General features: G+C 43.3%; 1 protein-coding gene across 1 annotated transcript in view; it reads right to left on the bottom strand.

The window, feature by feature from the left end:
- The window catches only part of LOC149455905 (coagulation factor XIII B chain-like), a 99,970-nt gene that overhangs the window by 51,559 nt on the left and 34,219 nt on the right, over window positions 1–14,192 (bottom strand). Inside the window, exon 3 of the mRNA XM_089685750.1 lies at window positions 10,960–11,163. Within this exon, the coding sequence (XP_089541876.1) occupies window positions 10,960–11,163 (204 nt within the window). The remainder of the gene's footprint in view (window positions 1–10,959; window positions 11,164–14,192) is intronic.

Below are 14,192 nucleotides of genomic sequence, written 5' to 3' on the forward strand. Positions count from 1 at the left end.
CTTAGTCTTCGATCAGGCTTATTCTTCATTTTATCCAGGATTACTTGGTATATGGTTAGCTTATCTCCTCTAGGATAATGGTACTCATGACATCTTCTCTTATACTGCGATGCTCATTTGGCCTCATGATAGCGCACTGCTTTTGGTTTAGGCTCTGAAGGTTCATTTCCTCCATGCATAGGCCAGTACGCCAATATTCACTTGGTGGAAGTAAGCTGTTATTACCTTCTCTATTGTACATTTTTGAACCTTGAGTACTACAGGCCTATCTCTGCCGTAATTTGCCATGCTTATGTTATCCACAGTGTCGCACTCTACCATGTTGTTTCTTCCTGTATTTTGGTTTAAGCTGTATCTATGACCTGATTGATGCTGTGTGTGCATTTCTTTATATTTTCCTGTAACATGTTGTCACTTCTAAATAAACTTTTATGGAATAAGAATAACACAGATAAAACAATACAATAGAAAAGAATACAATAGAATAGGTTAGGACTGAAATCCTGAAAATTAATCATTCTAATATAATGAATATGATGAAACAAAATTATTAACTTAATGAATGAATCTGAAATTAAACAATTTTTTTGTGTTGTGCACATCTCTATCCATCACCTACAGACACTAGGAAAAAACTGAGGACTCACAAAACCGGGTAGGGTTATAAGGGAAGTATCCCAAGTGGGTCTGTCTGCAAAAGCTTTTCAGTGTCCAATCACCTGAAGGTATGAGCCTTTAACCCATGGAGTATGAATAGGTTGCCTGTGTCCTGTATTGTACAATTAAGACAAAACTTTTCTTAGTTGTATGATTTATTCATATAGGAGATATTGTCAGCACTCTTAAAATATAGAGCATGGTCTGACTATCAATCTGACACAGAGCTGAACCCTCGTCCAGCTCTATTTATTAAGGCCTAGTACACAATGGCATTGAAAGCAGGCATTTGAGGGGGTGTTTTTAACTCTCCTCAAACGCCTATGCAAATGATATTATGGACAGCACACAGTGCTGTTCACATTATCAAAAGAATAAGCGTCGCGTTGCTTCAAAATTGAAAACTCATGTCAAGTCTGGAGGAGTTTGAAGCCTTTTAATGCCTCTCATTCAAGTCTATGGTGACGCTCCGCAAACGCGCTGGCAGGTATTTGTGGGACGTTTACGTTGTAGTTGCAGTACGTTAACAACATTACCGTCAGTGTTGCCAACTGTCCGTTATTTTACAAACAGCCAGTAAAAAACTGGCACTTTTCTCCTGCCTGTGGATGTCCGTAACAGGAGAAAAGTTCCAGTAAAAATATCTGTGATGGAGTCGGCTCGTAAGTGCACATGCACAGTTCCGGAGCGCCTGAAGAGACCAATTTTCGACTATGTTTGGTCGGCGCCGGCAGGGGGCTGGGTAGGCGGATATGATGGCAAGTGACGGAAGGCCGGTGACGATGTAATGGCACAGCAACTGAATTTCTCGCCTTACCGATCCAGCCTATAAAACCTCAGGACAGATTCTCCGAGAAGTGCAGAGTGGTCACTGTAGAGGACATGTGGGCTGATTCGCCTGAAGAGCCATGTGGTGTCAGCAATGCAGTCTCTTCCTTCCTGTTGCAAGAGTTGGAATGGATGGAATGGACTCAGTCGGACTTGGATGCACCGGTCTGGACCACACGACCACCACTGGGCAAGTAGGGCTGGGGTTGTGGGGCATGGCATTGGGGCTTGGGCTGGCATATGCAGCATGCATACAGTCAGAGGATATCAAATTGTGTGTTACTGGGCCTGCCTACTGTCTGCTGCTATGCTAATAAAACTGTCCTGACTTGAGCTGGGGCCTAGGGGGCTGCTAGGTGGGTGGCTGTGTGTGTGTAAACTCAGATCAATTTGACTTTTTTTGCCCTAGAAATCAATCAGCGCCTTGAGAAGCCAGACAGCCGTATGGCCTTACAGCCACCAACGCCACCACCTCCACCAGATTAGACAACACAATCTACAAAGCTGTAAATTGTTTTGCATTATGCTAACACTCCCCACACATTTTATCTGTGAAGCCTATGGCATAAGGCAAATGGGCAACACAGACAACATGATTTTTTTTTTTTTTTTGCAGACACCCACCTGGAGTACTATCAGAACTTCACAAGCGATGTCTCAAGTGCTACTAATATGTTTTTGTAAAATAAACGTTCCAAAGATTAGTTTTCATTAACTGCTATTGGTTTCCTCAGGCAGGCATCTGCAGCACACAAGGCAGTTAGCTCATGGCACATTCTTTGAAAAAATCTTGTCTTGTTCAAATAAAGTTTGCAGTTTGTTACACTTCACATTTCAGGGCTTGAGTTGGTCATAGGTTGCACTGTCTGTCTCTACTTTAGAAATGGAAGGGGCGCCACCACCACCACCACCTCCTGCAAAAAAAAGGTCTTTGTTCCTTTGTAGGCTCATGGCTAACAGATGTGAAGTTCAAACACTGGTTAACAGCAGATGCTGAATCAAAACAGAATGTAAAGTGTCTGTGGTGCACAAAATTGTTCAGCATAGCATATGGTGGTGTTTGTGATGTCCGCAGTTATGCTGCAAGTTCAAAACACAAGGCTATTGCTGCAGCTAGGCAAGCCAGCACTGGAATTTTTAATTTTGCTAAAAGTAAAAAAAAAAAAAAAATCACCAGTTCCAGTTGTGTTGGCTAATAAGAAAAGAACTTCTGAAACTGAGTTAAAAATAGTGGCAATTTTTTTTGTGCAAGAAAATTAACTAAGTTTGATAGATGATCTTACCAATAATGTAACTGACTGATGGATTTTGCTATTTCTGAGTCTGGAAACCAGTTGTAAGCACACTAAAGGTTCATGGAATTAAGAACATCATTGCGACATTGTAACTGTCATAAAGAGCAGTTGTGCAAAAGGATTACATTTTGTCCCTTTTCATTACTCATTGATGAAACAACCCTCTAAAAAATATTATAGCTCTTGGTACAGATAGTGCAATTGTAATGGTTGGTCCAAGAAACTCTGTACTATCCCACTTGAAAGTAGAGCGGCCTTACATTTTTCACATTCTTTGTACCTGCCATGTTGCTGCCTTGTGTGCTGCAGATGCCTGTAAAGCTATACCTAAAACTGTTGAGCAACTCTGCAGAGACATACTGTACATAGCCACTTTGCACATAGCTGCAAATGTTTACAGTTGTATTATGAATTTCAGGAATTTGTAGATGAAGATTGTCTAAAGATTCCAAAGCTTTGTTCTATAACTTGGCTTTCTATGGCCCAAGAAGTATTACTCAACAAGCGATTGAAAAGATTGATGTCACAATGTATGACCACAAGGTTGAAACTTTACCAAACTCTAAATATAAGCCACTTGGTTTGTCTTCTCCTGCTGTAAGATGATGTGGTAGTGATGGTTGAACAGGATTGACTGCAAATGAGAAATTTGATTCCTTCCTTATGACAAGAATATTTTGTTCTGTTACAACATTTTACGTACTGTATATTATTTTCAAACATAGGTTACTGTTTGAGTTGTGAAAATGCTGGGAATAACTGTTTGTCTCCCAAAAAGCTGCTAAATGCATCTTTAGTCTAAAAAGGCTAATTTTGTTTCAGTTTTTAGAAGCAGTGTTTTCTGTCACCATGTTAGGAAGGTTCCCCCTTGTATTGTCAGAGGGGTAAAAAAAATGACAAATTTCCAAAATATTGCCAGAAATGCCAGTAAAAACATGGCTGTACCAGTATAATTTGGGTGTCCTGTCAGTGACTTTTAGTCTGGTAGGTTGGCAACACTGAATACCATTTATCATATGCATTTGTGGTGTGGTTTAATGCCTGTAAAACAAGACAAAACGATACATACAGAGTTTGGGGAAAATTTTTAACATCTGTAAAATGCCAGCCTAACGTTCATTCTAAAGCTCATTAATGTCTGTCTAATGCCTACACTAACACTATAGAAGAGTTTGTTAAGAGTTAGAAGTTTAGTCAAGTGTGAATAAGCCCTAAGGGTGCTGAGTGTGGCTTCTGTATGAAAGAAACCTACATGGGGGCGCTCGTGAGCAGTGCTTGTGAATGGCCACTCGGTGACCACACTCCTCCACTGCCAGGCACATTAGCGTTCACACTGCCTCCTGGAGAACCCGTTCTACCCTTCACTGTTGCCCTTGTCCTCCGCTGACCCCCCCCACCACAGATGGGGAAGAAGTCAGCGGCCTCCCATGCCGGACCGTTCCGGTCTTGCAGCCTACCCACCTCCAGAAGCCCCGGCCTCGATTTTGGCGGCTTCCCCGTCGCTACTCCCGAGTGACCTGGATGCACCCTCGAACCTGGAGAGCCTGCCTGTCATCACTGCAGACCTCTCACAGCCTCCCTTGCAGGATGTAAACCTCCTGGCCAGGTTTAAGACCATGCTGCAGCAGGAGCTTACTACGGCTACCTCCGAACTAGCCACTCCTCTCACAAAGGAGATTCGCAAATTTGGAAGTTGCACTGACATTCTTGAAGATAAGATGGATGCTGCGGCTACAGTAATAGAAAACCATTAACAGGACCTTTCAGATCTGAGAAAAGAACTTGATGTGGCTCTCCTGTGTCTGGAGGACTTTGAGAATAGGTCCCGCCGGGGTAATCTTTGCATGCGTGGCCTTCCCGAAACCATTGTTGACCTAACGTCCACTGCTACCGTGCTATTTCAAGAGCTGGAACCGTTGATACCAATAGACCACCTGGAGTTCGATCGCATTCATCGGGTCCGGGTTCAAAGACGTCTGAGGGTCTGAACATCATAATTAAGTTCACTTACTACCGTACGAAATAATTGCTTCTTCACTCTGCACGAGAAAAGCAGGATCTTCACTTTCAGGGTCATCCATATAAGCTGTTTGCAGATCTGGCACCTCCCACCATACAGAAACGTCGACAGATGAAACCCTTCACATCAGTCCTCTTGAACCGTCACATCAGGTACCAGTGGGGCTTTCCGTTTAAGCTTACTTTTGCTTACCAAGGTCGGAGCCATGTTGTCCATAATCCAGAAAAGGCCAAGTCAACCCTGGAGGCACTGCAGCTTTTGCTCTCACGGAATACCTCCGACAGCCCGGTGCGGCCCTCTGGCTCCCATCCTCCATCTCAGCTGGAGCATATATGGGAGAAGTTGGAAGCTATAAATGTTCCCTCCCTAATACCCCTCCGCTGTCCGAATCTTCCGGCTCTGATCCAGGTTGAGTATGGCTGGATTAGTAAGCTTTTCTCTCCTCTGATGGCTTGGTCCATTGACGTGACTCTCTGCGTTCCTGATGGGGCAGAGGCCTTGACTGGCCCTTATTGGCCGAACTTTGTTTCATGTTCTTATTTTTACAGTTTGAAATGTTCTTCTATGCAATACTGGACTGTACTGGTGGTGATCCTCAGCCCCCGCCGGCTCCCCGCTGTCCAGCTTTGAATTACCTTTTTTTTTTTTTCATATTGAGGAGAGGGGGGGGGGGAGTTACTGTGCCTTTTAATGTATGCCAGGGGGCTTCCTGACTCGTCGTCCTATGTGGTTGGTGTAGGCTTCTGATTTATCGGGGCTACGACCCGGGAATGCCTCCTCTTTTATTACGCTGATATGTCTGTATTTATGATTGCATTTTCTTTGTATATTGCGGTGTTATGTTATGCACTCTAAGGTTTTGTATTTGACATTGTCTATTTGTCTGTTTATGTTTTTTCTGCCTCCCCCCCTCCTCCCCTTCCTTTCCCTCTCCCCTTTTTATCCCCCTCTCCATGATGTTTTTTTTTTTTCTATTATGCGGTTTATGACGCACCCATGTATCCAGTGGTAGAGCTACCCCCCTATGAGCATCCTTGCAGTTGGGATGCAATTTCCACTGATTGTGGTTTTGCTACACTACCTTAGAGTGTACTTTTCTTTTCCATCTGTCTCGTTTCTTTTCTGTTTTTCTTTTCTCTTTTTTCACGGAACCGGGGGTGCCCGAGGCAAGGTTGCATTTGAGGATTGGACCATCATTCTTAGCGTATCTTGGCAGCTGAATTCCCTTGGCTCAGTATGGCATTAAAACCTTTAAAGATTTTTTTCTCAAAATATTCATGGTTTTAATTCTCCGACCAAACGTTCTAAAGTGTTCCATCATCTCAAGTCCCAAGACGTGGATGTAGTCTGTCTGCAGGAAACAAGATTTTCTCAATCCTCCATGCCACCCTATCTCTCTCATCATTATCAAACCTTTTTCTCTGCTTCGGCCCTTGAGAAGTATAGGGGAGTGATGATTGCTTTTAGACACAATCTGCTGTTTACTTGCAACCTGGAAATAGCTGATCCCACTGGCAGGTATTTTCTCCTCCGGGGTACCCTTTGGGACCATGAGGCGACCCTGGTGGGTTATTACACTCCAAATAGATTTCAAAACAAATTATTTTCTCATTTGCTGAAGGTGATTTCACACCATCAACGTGATATTCTCTTATTGCTGGGTGATTTGAATGCTGCTCTTAATTCCTCTGTCGATCTCCCATACCTGACTGGAGGGACCCCTAGCCACGACCTTTACCAGGAATCTAAATTGCGTGATATGCTGCAAGCTTAATGTTTGGCAGATGTTTAGCAGGAACTACATCCCACGTCGTGAGAATACACTTTTTACTTGGCTCCACACCTGAGCTTTTGTAAAATAGATCACGTCTTCATTTCCTTTTGTCATTTATCTTTAATTCAAAAGATTGTCATCTCATTCTCACCTTGGTCTGATCATGACCCTTTTTTTTTTTCACTGCGTTTTTCTGATATGGCTGATATGGCTCGGCCCTCTTTTCTGTGGAGACTCAATGAATCCCTGCTCACCACTCAAGCTTCTTGTTCCCAGGTTCTCTTGCATATTCAATCCTATTTTACAGACAATGTGGGTTCTGTATGCTCGGCCGTCTCCCTGTGGGAGGCTCACAAAGCCACCAATAGAGGTCACCTGATTCAAATAGCTTTGTCCATGAAACGTGCCAGAGAGAAGAGGATGCTGGAATTGACCTCTTGATTGGCTGCAGTAGATGCTACTTGGAAAGCCTGTCCAACTGCAGCCAATAGGAAAGCTTGAGATGCTGTGGCTGCTGAACTTTATCTTCTTTCGACCACACAGGCTGAGAAGGCCTTGCATTTGGCCGAACATAGGTTTATACATGTGCCAACAAACCGGGGACAATGTTGGCCAAGAAACTTAATTCTACGGGTCACGCATATAAACCTGTTACACTCAGAGAAAGGGGAGGTGGCCTTACCTCGAACCCTGTGAAGATTACACACAGATTTGCAGATATTTTTGTCCTCCCTTTACAAGAAACCAAATACCTTTGTTTCGGACCATGCTGATAGTTTCTTCGCTGAGCTGCGCCTACCCTCCTTATCTGATGGGGCTTGGGATGCTCTGAACACGGATATCTCCGAATCTGAACTCTACCAAGCTATCAAATCTTTGAAGGCCTCCAAGGCTCCAGGCCCAGATGTGTTTTCTGGGCTCTACTATAAAAAATTTGCCTCCGTTCTGGTTCCTCACCTGGGGGGGGGGGGGTTCAATTCCTTGAAGCAGGGTTCCCGGCTTTTTTTGGAGTCTCTTCAAGCGCATATTACTATAATCCCCAAGAAGTCTGAGGATGCCTTTGAACCGAAAGCTTTCAGACCAATCTTGCTGCTAAATGTTAACTTGAAGATTTGGGGAAAGGTTCTGAACACCCAAATTAATAATTATCTACTCTCACTTATCCAGAGATCAGGTTGGTTTCGTTCCTGGGCAACAAGCTGCTAACATACGTAAAGTCATCCATCTCATTCATATTTTACATCGCTGCAGGATACCGGGGTTTCTTTCATCCCTGGACATTTATAAAGCATTCAATTCGCTTTCTTGGGCGTATTTGACATATACACTGTCTAGATGGGGGTTTGACGACGCATTATTGGCATGGATCTCGGCTTTATATTCGTCTCCCTCAGTCTCTGTCAAATATGCAGGCTTTTTTTCCCTCATCTTTCCTGATTTTCAGGGGCACAAGACAAGGATACCCACTGTCACCTGCTGTTTTTGTTCTTGCTCTCGAACCTCTAGCTGCAGCCATTTGAAATATTTCCAGTGTGTCCCCTATGCGAAACTCAGTAGAAGGCCAACTTTTATGCGGATGATGCACTCTTGGTTTTAACCAATCCTCTCATCAATCTCTCCAATCTCCAGGACATACTGGACCGATTTTCGGCTATATCCGGCCTTAGCATTACCTTGTCTAAAACCACAGCATTGAATATTATGATCCCTGCCGACCTGGTTGAATGGTTGCAGACACAATTTCCTTACCATTGGGCATCCCATTCCCATGGCTTATCTTGGCGTTACACTCACTACTCTTATTTTTGGCTAATTATTACCCCTTTATTGCAATCCGTGACTTCTCTGCTTCATTCCTGGCAGTGTCCTTCTTTGTCATGGATTGGCCGGATACATGCTATCAAGATGACTATCTTGCCGAAGATCCTGTACTTTTTTCGCACTCTCCCTATTCAGGTCCCTGTGTTCTTTATTCGCCTATTGCAAAGCCGGATTCTTTGTTTTATTTGGGCTCATAAGCATCCCAGAGTGTCTAGATCCACTCTGTATACCCATACACTACAGGGAGGTCTGGGAGTCCTACATGTTTCTAGATATTATTTGGTGGCTCAAATTTCCCAGTTGTCCATGCTTCATGCCACGACGGATATCCCATTATGGGTACTCTTGAAATTACCCAACTGTGCTCCGCTTTCTTTAACTACATTGCTTTGGCTCCCGCATAAGTTGCGCCCTCCGGACCTGAGCCCCATCATGCTTCACAGTCTACGAACCTGGGATTCTGTTAAATATTCGGGTAATTTAATATCATCTTTCTTCCTCTTTTGCTGATTAGGCATAATCCTTTATTTCCACCGAGCTTAGAACATCCCCCTTCTTTCTCTTGGTGGACTTCCCATGGCTTTGTTACAGTACATGACTTCCTGAACACTCGTTCCTTTCCATCTTGGGAGTCTCTTTGAGAATCCTGGGGGGTTCTGCCTCGGGAATATTATCGTTATTTGCAATTGCGTCACTGGGTTATGTCCCTATATCATACCTCCACATATCCTTACCGCAAAACGCCCTTTGAACATGTTTGCCAACATTACCCAGGGTCCCCTGGTCTCATTTCTGCCTCTCAACAGTAGTTCCTCCTCACGGCCCCTGTCTTATGTCTCTCAATGGGAGCGAGATCTAGGTTTCTTGATTGTGGCGGAGGATTGGCACAAGGCCTGGAAGATGGTGGTGAAATGTTCTTTCAATACTGTCACTCTTGATGCAGCCTACAAAGTTCTTCTGTGGTGGTACTGGGTTCCGGCTTGGATTTTTCACTTTGGTGGAGATAGGTGTTTCCGGAACTGTGGTCTACGTGGGGACGTCCTGCATATCTGGTGGTCGTGCTTGCAATTGATAGGCTTCTGGTCTAGGGTTTTTGGTTTGCTGCAAACGTTATTTCATATTACGGTCAGTAGGGATGCAGGAGTGGCCCTCTTGCATTGTCCAATTTTGTGTCTGTCTAGGTCTTAGCAGAAATTGACCTATTCATCTCAGCCAAACGTGCTATAGCTCAAGCTTGGAGAACCCCTTCGGTTGTCTTCTAGGGTTCAAAGACCCGGACGAATGCTATGGTGATCAATCAACAGATGTCTAGCATTCTTCAATCTCATCCGAGATTCCTTAAGGTTTGGGAACCTTGAATATGTTATTCTCTGCCGTTCTTGCCTCCTAGTAGTTATGGGCTCTTGTAGTCATTGTCTGTGATGGCCCTGGATCCGTGACTTTTCCAGTCTTCCTTTTTTCCTTGTTCTATCCTTGAGTCTTTCTCCCTTGTTTATTTCTTTCTACTCTTTTATATTTTCTTCTTTTCATCAGTTTTGGCTTCTTTCCCATTTGTTCTGAGCTGATACTTCTCGGTAGGGGTTTTTCCTCTTCGTTGTGGTAAGATGATGGAATGCTGCTGCTATTGTTTGGTTAGGCTTTTTGCCATTCCCCCTTGGTGTCATTGGACATTCTGTTATTTGGCTAATACACCCTGCTGATTTGTATCTGCTTATTTATGCTTTTGTTCCGCTCTGCCCCTGCGTCGGCATATCACGAGCTTGTATTTCAAAAAGAAAAACGTATTTAATAAAAATATTGAAATAGAAAGAAACCTGCAATTCTGCAACAAATGTGTTTTAGAAATGAAAGATGTTATTATTTAACCCATAATAATCCCTTATTAGTTCTTGCTAATCCCTTCTTCTCCCTCTTCCCTAAGCTACAGAATTTTATTTAACAGTTCTTTTATTTTCATCTATTTAATTTGATTGTGTGGTACCACTTAAAAATAATGCACAGCAAAGTCTATTTCATTTGTAAACCTTCTAGCATAAATCATGTTTTAACCCCCTTAAGCTGACAGTACACAAATATGTGGCCTCTCAACAGGTAGGCCCTGACACCAAAAGACCACATATTTGCATACCCGAATGTAAACAAACATGTGCAGACAGTGTCCGCCCTGCTCGCTCCCGGGACACTTACCAGGCTCCCAATCGCCAATAGCTTTCCGATAATATGACTGTTGTGACATCCAATCACGGCGGTCACATGATCATAAACCATGACCCACCTCCAGACCTCAAAAAACCCTTAAAGGTCCAGCAGGCATGGCATTAAGGGATTCATTCTGCTTAAAATAATGTAACTGTTGATTAAGTTCAACTGCACATGCTGTCCCAAACCACTAAAGTACCAAATTGTTTAGGAGTATAGAGAATTGATATACTGGTAAATGCATATGTTAAATATTATTTATGTATTTAATTTTTTCCCTTATTATATAGTGTACGCAAATTTAACAGCATAATTGTAAGTGGAAAGAGTGAAAAGTAACATTTACTGCAAATTCTGGTGTTTACCTTCCTTTATGCATCTTGGATATTTTAGCACACCATTCAAGCACTGAATTCTGAGAAGTTTTGGGTCAGATATCTGATGTCCAGGTTTGCAATTGAATGTCATATTATCAAAATGTTCACTGTATAATTTTTGGGTTTTATCTGCTCCCCATTTACGCTGGATATTGTTTTGATGCATGTCATCTTCTCTTACTGTACAAGGTACTGAAAACAAGTAAAATATATAATTAATCACACACAATAACAAAGAATATACTTAAATCATTTTTGCTCATAAATAAAGAATGATCTAGAACAAATATGCCTGATAGTCCACAATTCTTGATATTAAATATTTATGGGAATACAGTGTATCTTGCCTGTGACTTGTTACATGGAGCATGAAATGCACTTCAGTGTTACAGCAATGGGAACACATGTTGCAATAAAAACACAATACTAAAGTGAAAAATAGATAGAACATTATTATTATTATACAGTATTTATAAAGCGCCAATAGTTCGCTCATCGCTGTACATTACAAAGGGGGACAGAACATGTGACAGAACAATACCAATACAATGCAAAACAAGAGGGGATTGAGGGCCCTGCTCTTTCGAGCTTACAATCTAGGAGGGAGGGGATAGTGGTACAGGAGGAGATAGCTGTGGGGGATGGAGTGGTAGGAAGAGTGGAGGAGGTCGGCAAGTTAGCAGGGGGTGGGAAGAGATGGGTTTTCAGGGTGCGCCTAAAGGAGAGGAGAGTAGGTGATAATCTGATGGGTTGGGGCAGGGAGTTCCAGAGGATGGGTGACACCCTGGAGAAGTCATGGAGGCGGGCATGGGAGGAGGAGGCCAGGGAACTAGAGAGAAGGAGGTCTTGTGAGGAGCGGAGTGTGCGTGCTGGGCGGTACTTGGATATTAGGTCAGTGATGTAGTTTGGGGCAGTATGGTGGACAGCTTTGTACGACAGTGTTAGGATTTTGAATTTGATCTGTTACGTGATCAGGAGCCAGTGGAGGGACTGGCAGAGGGGGATGGCGGAGACGGAGCAATTGGTAAGGTGAATGAGTCTGGCTGCCAAATTCAGGATAGACTGAAGTGGGGATATCCTAAGCCTCCCCCATTATATCCAAAAATAAATCAAAGACAGACCCAGCTCACAGCATTCTCTGTAACACTCATCATTTGGGTGGGAATCTGTATGCTGCCATGAGAATGCACCAGGAAAGCAAAATTAAGGAAAGGCGAATATACAATTTTCTGTTTTCCTTGCATATCATGGCAGCAAACAGTAGGAACTAACCTGTCAGATGAGAGAACCCCAAAAATTTTTTGCAATGATCAATTATGCGCCTGCACAACAAATGTTCCAAATTCTTCTGTTGTGATCTGGGCTGGGTTCACCTAATAAAGCGTAGTGAAGGTGTTCCTGGAGGACCATATTGCTGACTTGCAAAATAGCCTCAGGAGACACTTCACACTGCACTGTCCACAGAGTTGCCACTTCCCTGGTTCAATGTGCATTTAAGTCTTCTGGAACAGGAAGGTCTTGTGAAGAGTAGGTTCTTTTAATTGTCTTAACAATCCAGGAGGTGATTGTTGAAGCTGACTGTCCCTGCCTTAAGCCATGGGAAACCAAGCACAGATTTCTGCTTTCCTGAATAAAGAAGTGGCTGCTAAGTAGGCCTTCAGAGTTAAGCCAATATCCAGAGGTTGCAGTTATTCTGCTTCACTGAAGAAGGTAAATTGATTTTCTGGCTAAAGTGGAAGGAGGAAGCCAGCTTAGGGATAGAGCAATGCAAAAGTTTTAGGACTACTCTGTCAGGGTAGAACATTAAGTGAGGGTCCTCGAGTACCAAAGCCTGCAATTCTGGCACCCTTTTTGTAGAGGTTATAATGACCAGAAATATGATCTTCAGGGTTCTATTCAATCGTAGGCAAGTCCCACATAGGGAAAAAATAATGGATAAGGGATATCTGAGGCTGCAATCATCTCAATACTAAAGGCTAATGTGGACTTTAAGTGCAGTAGAATGTCCAGAAAAACAGCATAAATTGTATGAAAATGAATTTCTATTACAAATGAGATTAAAACCATGCAATAAAAAAAAACACATTGTATGTTCTGCAATCACAAGGGTCACCATAGGGAAGGAAAAAATGCCAGTATTATAAACATTGACGATATAGAATATCCATGTGGAAAGAAGTAGGGAGAAAAACAAGGGGAGGAGAGATGATAAAGGCTCCCCCTAAGATGGTAATGGTATCCAACTTCATCTGGTAAACAAACCACAAAAATGGAGATGAAGATTGTGGAGGTTGAAAACGGCAGCAAAGACCAAGCAGAGACAGCCCACTCGCTCAATGGCAGCAGCATGGCTGCTGGGCACTTAGGGAACAATGGCTTCCTAGGAGGTCTTAACTTTATGCAAGCCTTTAAGAATTGCATCACCAAAGGGTTAAGGGCCCACTGAACCACAGAGTGCAGACAAGACTGAAACTTGAACTTTAAATGTATTTGAATGTAGGCCTTTGTGCAGCCCCAGTTGTAAAAACTGCAGAACCTTGGCTGGTTCTGTTGATAAAAGGACTCCAGGCTTTATGATCTATAAGAGCTGCAAAAAGAGACCTTTCTGGCTTTGAAGCAAGGTAGCCACTACCTGCACTGAGCACTCTTTACTTAGTAGCCTCCGCCTCTCAACCTCCATGCCATCAAACGTAGTCCCCTGGGACTGGATGGAAAAAACTGGCCTTGAGAAAGCAGATCCGGCCTTACTGAAAGAAGCACTGGTAACTCAATGTTTAACTGTAGAAGATGGAAACCAGAGCCTCCTCGGCCAAAATGGTGTCATTACAAATATCATTACTGAAATCTGCTTGAGTCTGGATAAGAATCTGGACATCATAGGTGTTGTGGTATAGATATGTCTCAACTGCAAGTTCCACTGGCTGTCTAAGAAGCCTACCCTTCCGCTATTGGGTATGATGCTTTCGCTAGGAATCTGTCATATTCATGGGCGGACTGACAACTCATGGGGCCTCTGTGTCCTTGCCCACACTCAAAAAAAGTGCCCGAGTGCTCGAATGGTCAGTCCGCCCCTGGTCATATTTCGTATTTCGGGGAGCTGTATGCTAGATCTACCTGGGCAGATTCCCCCTTGAGAGTTAAGCGACTGAACACCCCATGTCAGGAATGGACTTGCCAATGGTGGTGGGACTCACCTGCCTTGTGTGCTGCAGTACCAGGGC

This window comes from Staurois parvus, unplaced genomic scaffold (assembly GCF_062004578.1).
Source record: "Staurois parvus isolate SC_StPar_1 unplaced genomic scaffold, SC_StPar_1.0 ptg000384l, whole genome shotgun sequence".
Lineage (NCBI taxonomy): Eukaryota > Metazoa > Chordata > Amphibia > Anura > Ranidae > Staurois > Staurois parvus.